The following is a 9,168-nucleotide window of genomic DNA, read 5'->3' on the forward strand; positions in this document are numbered from 1 at the left end:
TGGGCGTCCCTATAAATAACCATTTACACTCGATCGGACACGATGGGCGGGGTATTAATATGTACAAATAATCGTTCATTTAACCGGACACGGGAATGGATTAATAGCCACTAGAATTATTAAAACAGGGGTGAATTTATGTACAAGGACAATTGGCATAATTGATAACAAAGTATTAAAACCTTGGGTTACACTCAGTCGATATCCTGGTGTAATTATTAAACAAAGTATTAAAATCTTGTTACAGTTTAAGTCTCCAATTAGTTGGAATATTTAACTTCGGGTATAAGGATAACTTGATGAGGACACTCGCACTTTATATTTATGACTGATGGACTGTTATGGACAAAAACCAGACGGACATATTAAATAATCCAGGACAAAGGAAAATTAACCCATGGGCATAAAACTAAAATCAACAAGTCAAACATCATGGTTACGGAAGTTTAAATAAGCATAATTCTTTTATTTCATATTTAATTTCCTTTATTTTATATTTAATTGCACTTCTAATTATCGCATTTTTATTGTTATTGTATTTAATTGCACTTTTAATTATCGTACTTTTTAATTATCGCAAGTTTATTTTATCGCACTTTTATTATTCGCAATTTCATTATCGTTATTTACTTTACGCTTTAAATTAAGTCTTGTATTTATTTATTATTTTACATTTGGTTTTAACTGCGACTAAAGTTTTAAAATCGACAAACCGGTCATTAAACGGTAAAAACCCCCCTTTATAATAATAATATTACTTATATATATATATTTGTATTTTTATAAAAGTAAACTAATATAGCGTTAAGCTTTGTTTAAAGATTTTCCCTGTGGAACGAACCGGACTTACTAAAAACTACACTACTGTAGGATTAGGTACACTGCCTATAAGTGTTGTAGCAAGGTTTAAGTATATCCATTCTCTAAATAAATAAATATCTTGTGTAAAATTGTATCGTATTTAATAGTATTTCCTGCTAAAATATAAAGCTATTTTATATACACCTCGCATAACTATCACTCATATGCGCTTTTCGGTGCTACATAGATATTTCTCATTATCTGTTATCATTTACTGATAATCATATCCATTATATATATATATATATATATATATATATATATATATATATATATATATATATATATATATATATATATATATATATATATATATATATATCAGAGAAACTCAATTAATTTCTCTTTGATTTTGAGAAAACAAGGCATTGTTTATCAGAAAATTTTTACCATTTGGTAATATGAATTTTTGCCTTTTTCGTTCCTTATATCAAGTTTGCAAGACCTGATATAGTATTTATAATTCCTTCATTTGATTTAAATCAATGAAATATTTCTTAGATTTAATCTTAGTGTGTATGTTACCATTATCTGCAAACAAGTTACAATCTGAGAAAGAACCGCATTAGAAAGCGACTCAACAATCGTACTAGTAACCTAGTAGCAATAGTCATGATAAGCCCAATTAATCATCATAAAACTGGACTCCACATAATTTATTTATTTTATTAATATTATTTTTTATTATTATTTTTTTTTTGCATAAAATAATATATATCAAATATAAGGTAACATTTCAAATATTAAATTACCATGTAAATCGATCTAATATATCAAAGGTCTGTGAATTATATTCACTTGAAAGATATGCATATTAAGTATACAACTAATTTATGTACAGATCAAATATATTTCTAATCTTAAAAGATCATGATGATTATCAATTATGCATTAAATATTAAAATAATCCAACATGCAATTTATCGTGATTTAAAAAAAAATCAAATTGCATCAGTGTATAGCACAAATAATCATGTATATGGCGAGAGTTTAAAAGAGTACACCGATCACAAAATAATATGCTAATCTAATCCACTAACTTATTAATCAATTAGATTAATAATAGCATAGGTCATGATATAACAAATTAATATAACCACTTTTTCCAAGTTTCATGTTAGACCAATTAAAAACTTACAAGGTAGCAACCATAACCATGTAGCATATATAATCACAATATATACATATATACATATATAAGTATAAAATTACTTGATGCATACATCAAATACACCAAGTATACTTTGTCTTAAAAAATCATGATTATGATTCATCAATATTCATTCCATAAATAGAATATTCCTAGTCAATACAAAACGTAAATCAATGATTATATTCATCATGCATAAGACTCAAAAATAGTTATTCTATCCGAAGATAACTAGACACAAATATGTTCTATAACATGCTCATATGTAGTCGGTTTATACAATCATACAAGTTAAAACAGTATACCACAATATGATAACATGAGAGTAGCAGATCATAGTATTGCAATATATATATATATATATATATATATATATATATATATATATATATATATATATATATATATATATATATATATATATATATATATATATATATATATATATATATATATATATATATATATATATATATATATATATTTATTTATTTAATTTTTTCTTCTTTTTGGAATAAAATAATATTCACAACTATTTAATTACTTCATATATCTAATGTGTTAATAACTCAAACGAGAAATATCCAGTTTACGACTACATATATATTATAATAATAAAATATATTCAACAACTTAGGTAGAGTTTTGGTATACACAACTTTTGATTTCATAACCTGCTTCATATTATCAAATAAAATATAAATCATATTGTACCAATTTTATAGGCTGACTAATCGTTTACATATTCAGTTAACAAAAAAAAAAAGAATATATTCGGAACTTATGTTCCTTTCTTATTTTAACTTTTAAGATTTACTTTTAATAAAAATACAAACTACTTTTTCTATTTTAACTTTTAAGATTTACTTTTAATAAAAATACAAACTACTTTTTCTTATTTTAACTTTTAAGATTTACTTTTAATAAAAATACAAACTACTTTTTTATTTTAACTTTTAAGATTTACTTTAATAAAAATACAAACTACTTTTCTTATTTTAACTTTTAAGATTTACTTTTAATAAAAATACAAACTACTTTTTCTTATTTTAACTTTTAAGATTTACTTTTAATAAAAATACAAACTACATTTTCTTATTTTAACTTTTAAGATTATAAATTTAAGAATAAACATTAGTATGCATGAAATAAATAATGATTAATTGCATAAGTAATCATAAATGTTAGATAACATATAAAGACCCCATCGTATTCGTATTGATCGGAATTAATCTCGACCCATGGTACCGTGTTGTCAAATGACGTGTTGCGTACATAAAGTACCGTGTTGTCAAATGACGTGTTGCGTACAATCATGAGGTCTTATTAACATAAATATAAATGTTAGTGAAGTTAATAAGAGTTAGATTACAGAAAATATAATTCAGGCGGTATAACCGACCATATATAACTTAAATAACATAAATATAAATGTTAGTGAAGTTAATAAAAGTTAGATTACAGAAATATAATTCAGACGGTATAACCGACCATATATAACTTAAATAACATAAATATAAATGTTAGTGAAGTTAATAAAAGTTAGATGATTTCTTACCTTGATTAGTGACGTGTGCTTGCTTAGATAAACCTTGATTATACGGAGCACTTCGTGCTGATAACGTGTTATAATTTTGTAGGCTTATAACTACCTTTAGTGGCCTAGTTCTTGACTGTAGACTACTAATAAGTATATAGAGAGAATATGAGAGAATATGAGAGAATATATTTAGTGTGTGTTTTATAAACTCATAACACATATTTATACTCAAAAAATCTACTATACAATATCTATAATAATAATAAAATTAACATCAAATTTAACTTTTATAACAATTAACTTGTTTTTGTTTTTTATTAAATGATAAAAGTATATAAAACGTTAAATCAAACAGGTAGATACCGTTTTGATTATTTGAGGATTGCGAGTAACCAGATGATACATACAAAAACATTTAAAACTAGTAACAAAAAAGTAAGAAAAAGATTCCAAACACATATTAATTAAGTAGCATGGCATGAAGAAAACAAAGTTATAAAGCTAGCACATAAAGTTAAAAAGCAATCCATAGCTTAATGATGTTCTTCATCTCTTGAAAGAGCAAAATAGGTTTTGACAATGAAGAAATTTTCGTAAATGAACCCAGCTAGCCCACCTCCAATAAGTGGCCCAACCCAATAAACCCAATGATCAGTCCAAACTCCAGCTACTAAAGCAGGCCCAAAAGACCTTGCAGGGTTCATTGAAGCACCGGAGAAAGGGCCTGCAGCCATGATATTAGCACCAACAACAAGCCCAGTTAGAAGTGGGCCAAGCCCATCAAGACAACCTTTTTTAGGGTCCACTAAAGTAGCGTAAACTGTGAAGAGCAACGAGAATGTCAACACTATCTCCATTATAACACCTTGTAGAGAATCCATCCCAACTGCAAGTGTATGCACTGGTGTAGCCTGAAAATTACCAAACACATATAACATTGCATAAGTTTTTCATTGCAGATTGTATAATTAACAAAAAAAAAATAACTCAATAATGCTACCTTGTTTTTTAAAAGTTAAAACAAGAGAAAAAACTCGTGCTTGGTTTTGAAACTTATAAAAAATAAAGAAATGAGAAAGGAAAGGGAAAAAAATAGTGAAAAACGTAGTAAAGAAAATAACGGGAAAAAGATTTCAAAAAATAATAATGACAAATTACCATAATCTATGATCAAAACTTAATGGGTTCCCGAAATTTTTTTCTATTACAAATTATGCTTGAAGGGTATTTTAGTGGTCGTTTACCTTCAAAAATCTATAAATCCTGAATATATATGGGGTCCTATACTTAAATTTAGTGGTGTACTAAACAATTTGAAGGGTAGATTATTAATAAAAAAAAAATCAAACATGTGGGGTCATAGGACCCCATAGCCTCTAAGGTAGGCTCGCCCCTGATTACCATTCTACCCGAGGTTGTGGTTAATTACGAGTCTACCAGTGTCAACCGTGACATGGAAATTAGTACTACGTATATTTTTAATATTTAATATAAAAGTTTACCAATCCACCAGTGAGATAACTTAGAAGAGCACAAGCAGCAACAGAAGCAAGCAACTGATCAATCCAATAAAGAAGGGATCGAACAACTGTAATATGACCACCAACACATAGCCCAAGTGTGACTGCCGGATTCAAATGACCACCGGAGATTCTTAAACCAGCAGATATCATCACAGCCACAACAAATGCATGAGCCATTGCAACGAACAATAGCCCAACCACCTCATTTCCAGCCAATTTTTCTAAAAAATTCAAAAATGTAATCAGACAAAAATATTAATACGATCTTATATAACCAGGGGTGGATCTATTAAATGTCAATTTGAGTCAGCCGCCCATGGCGACCAAAATATTTTTTAGTGTATTTATATGTTAAAGTTCGATTCTTAATGTATTTATATGTTAAAAGTTGACATTTTGTTTAATAATTCGTCTAAGGAAATGATTGGGTGAGTGGGTTCCAACATCGAGTTCGGACCCGTGACAACCGTTGTTAAAAAAAAAAAAAAAGGGCCGGACATTTTACCCACATTTACTTGTTTTTTTCAAATTTTTAATATTTTGCACACATCGAAAATATATTTGAATCCGCCAATGTCATTGTAACCAAACATGTTGAATTCATGATCAACATGTACAATTTTATAATTAGAGTCACCGGCGAGTCTAAAGCTTATGGTGTAAGGTCGTATGAGCCCACTAGTGTGAAAATTTTTAACAATAGGACCTTATATATTACGTATCAAAATTTAAGATTTTTAATAAGGTAAACAATCATTAAAATACTATTTAAATATTAATAAAATCTTTTGAAAACACAAGGCGTAAAACACTCTCGTCTTTTGAAAACCCAACACCAAATTTTACATTTATATGAACCACTGTCTTTTTTCACTTTAATTTGAATTTCACTTCAACCCACCATAGCTAACCACCACACACCACCACCTTGCCGCCTGTATTTCTTCTTCTCCATTTTAATTCTTCTTTCAATTCTTCAATATTTTTACCCCAGCAACCACCATTTCCATTTTCAGCCACAAGGTGAACTTTTCTCCTCTCTGCCTGCCGTCCCCATATTCATCCGGCAATTTCAACCACTCCGGTCTGCACCATCTTTTCCGGCCAGTCTCCTGGCTGATGATGGTATGACCCATATGTCGAAGCCTAATGGCTTTTCGTCTTCAGCGTCGTGTGATCCTCGAGTTACTTCGTTTTTGATTTTTAATTTCCCGGAATCATGGACTCGGGTTGATTGTCGGAAAGTCTACGAGAAGTATGGTGCTCTTATAGATGTATATTTCGCTCGGAAGAGATTGTCGAGTGGACAACGATTTGGTTATGTTCGTTTTCAAGGTATTACCGAGATCGATTCTTTTTCCAAGGTCTTGAATTCCATCCAAATAAATGGAAGATGGATCCGTGCCTATAAGGCTTTGGAGAAGAACAGTGAAGGGGTAGAATTTCAACATTACAGATTTCGTGAAAAGAAAAATGACGACCTTCCCCCCTGCAGAAATCAAGAACCCATCCCGAACATTGATGGATTAGAAGATTTTCCTCCGGCTCCTTGGAACCGGGGCCAATCTAACCCAGTTAAATGGGGGAACACAAACACTACTGCCTCATCTGCAAATCTCGACTCCAAGTCGTTTAAATGGCCTGCAACTAATCGTATTGAAATTAAGATTGGAGGTAAAAACTTCGAGTTTAACCTACCTGAGTCGGTGAGAAATCACAACCTCGTTTTTAGTTTCAACAATGATCGTGTTTCATGGACGTTGATCAATGTCAATGATTCTCCGGTAATGGCTAATTGTGGGAACGTCTCGAAGGAACCCCACGGCATCCCTAGCGTGGGAGATTCGAATTCGTCGGGTACGGGGGAAAAGGTTGATTTTCAATCGATGACGGACCAAAACTCTAATGTGACGGCGACGTGTGTAGGAAATAATTTTAAATCAAGCGAAGATGTATCAATTGTGCAAGTTGAAGATGGTGTTGGGTCACCAGAAATCGTGGCTGACCTTGAAGAAGGGGAATTCATTCCTTCTCCGTCAGACGGTTTTTCGGATTCTGTCTCCTCACCGGATCTAGTGTCCAACGTTTTTCCGGTGACAGGTGATGATCGGGTTTCGAGGAAAGAGAAAGAGAAAGATATCGAGATTAGCAATAGTGTTGCAGGTATCAAGAACTCGCGTGAAGTTGGGTGTACCAAGGAACCAGTGGATAATTCGGTTGCCCCAATGCAGTTTCAAAATCAAATTGGTGTTGGGCCTGAACATGAGCTTAATGGGCCAATTCAGTTTAATGAGTCTAAGGTGGGATGTAATTCAAACGGACTAGTCCCTCCTCCAGCAGTGAATGGAAACGTTTCGGGTGAGAAGATTTATGTCGACTCAAACGAGGTTATCGCCTGTCAATCATCCACTGCTGTAGCTCGTTTTCGTGGCAAGAGGAAAAAAGTCCATCCCCTAATTAAAAGTCATTTCATTAAACATGTGTGGAAAATGAGTAACATGAAGCGTTGTCAACGTCGGGAAAACTTTCGATGGCAAGATCGATTTTTCATAGATAATGTGATGAAAAATTCGATAGAGGACGAGGATGATGATGATTGCTGCTCTTGTTGTTCTTCATGTGCGTCCTCGGAGTCGGATACTTAGTTGCCCGACCTGTCGTGGTGTGCGTCATTTTTTGTCCTCGCGTTTTTGTGTTTTATTATTTATGTCAGTCCGTTTTGTTGTGAGTTTTTAGTTGGGTGTAGTCGTGGATGTAGTTTCGTGCTTTTTGCTTCTAGCTCCTTGCTAGTTCATTTCGTGTAATTTTTCATAATTAATAAAATTAACTTGCCTTTCAAAAAAAAAAAAAAAACTATTTAAATATAATCAACTTTAAAAAAAAAAAAAAATGAAGTCCCATTGAATTTTCTTTCTCCATTTGCGAGTGATTAGACTTTAGAGTAGAGTAGAAATTAACAAATTTAAGACGCCCAGCTAGTAATTACTTAATTATATAGAGTTTCATTCTAATAAACGACGGTAGATTAAGTTACAAACACTTTATGCATGCCGTAGGAATTTTTATGAAGATGATAGACTGATAGTTATATAAAGTAAAAGACGCTTCACTTATCACTTACAAACATTATATGGACGTAATATATCCCTTGAAGTTATAATTAATTAATTAGAAATATCTTATACTCCGTAATAATGAAAGTTTTCCTTCATTTAAATATGATTTTTTAGAAAACACGGTTCAAATTAGTTATAGAATGGAATACAATAACTTTTGTTATGAACATTTATGTAACACACAAACTTGGACTAATATTTTTTTTTTTTTTTTGAAAAACATGCAAAGTTTCTTGTAGCATTAGATGAAGAGAATGTTGAAACTAACCAGTGGTCATGGCGGATCCAACACCGGCAAAAATGAAGAGGAAAGTGACGATAAACTCGACAACGAGGGCTTGGATGCAGTCGGCCTTGGTGACCTCATCAAACGAGCCTATCGCGATCTTAGCCATTGTAGTAGATCTAATTACTAAAACCTTGTTTCTATGAAACTATATGTATTGAATCACAAGTTGATATGATATGATCCAACTGATTTATAGGCAAAAATAGAACTGTATGTAAAAATTAATTTAATTAGTTCATTATAATTATTGTGTGATGAATTTAGTAAGAAATAAGAATAAGAATAAGAATAAGAATATTGTAGTGGAGAGTAGTTTGAGTTGGCACATCGTGTTACTATAATGGTTTGGTCACATGGCGGGCCCATTGGTTATTGTTCATCCATTGACTTCAAACAATTATTTCGTTTTATATACTTTATATTTAGAATCGTAATCATAATATTAAATACATGCGTACTGCATGTGTTTGGATCATGGTTGCAAAAATCGGGAGAACTCGGAATTTCATTCCTGGCGAGAACTCGTTTTGAAATCGGTCAAAAAATCGATCAACGACCAAAAATCGGTCAAATCTTCAAAAAATCGGTCAAATCTCGGAAAAATCGGTCAATTCCCGGAAAAATCGGTCAATTCCCGGAAAAATCGGCCAAATCTCAAAAAAATCGGTCAAATCTCGGTAAAATCGGTC

General features: G+C 31.3%; 1 protein-coding gene across 1 annotated transcript; it reads right to left on the reverse strand.

Annotated features, from left to right (window-relative positions):
• Nucleotides 1–3,943: 3,943 nt before the first annotated feature.
• Nucleotides 3,944–8,667, reverse strand: LOC139856064 (aquaporin TIP4-1). The gene is made up of 3 exons (XM_071845297.1): nucleotides 8,459–8,667; nucleotides 5,054–5,295; nucleotides 3,944–4,462 (listed from the first exon to the last, which is right to left on the reverse strand). The coding sequence occupies exons 1-3, from the start codon at nucleotides 8,583–8,585 to the stop codon at nucleotides 4,085–4,087; spliced, it is 747 nt and encodes a 248-aa protein (XP_071701398.1). The 5' UTR covers nucleotides 8,586–8,667; the 3' UTR covers nucleotides 3,944–4,084.
• Between the last annotated feature and the right edge of the window lie 501 nt (nucleotides 8,668–9,168).

This window comes from Rutidosis leptorrhynchoides, chromosome 6, assembly GCF_046630445.1.
Source record: "Rutidosis leptorrhynchoides isolate AG116_Rl617_1_P2 chromosome 6, CSIRO_AGI_Rlap_v1, whole genome shotgun sequence".
Lineage (NCBI taxonomy): Eukaryota > Viridiplantae > Streptophyta > Magnoliopsida > Asterales > Asteraceae > Rutidosis > Rutidosis leptorrhynchoides.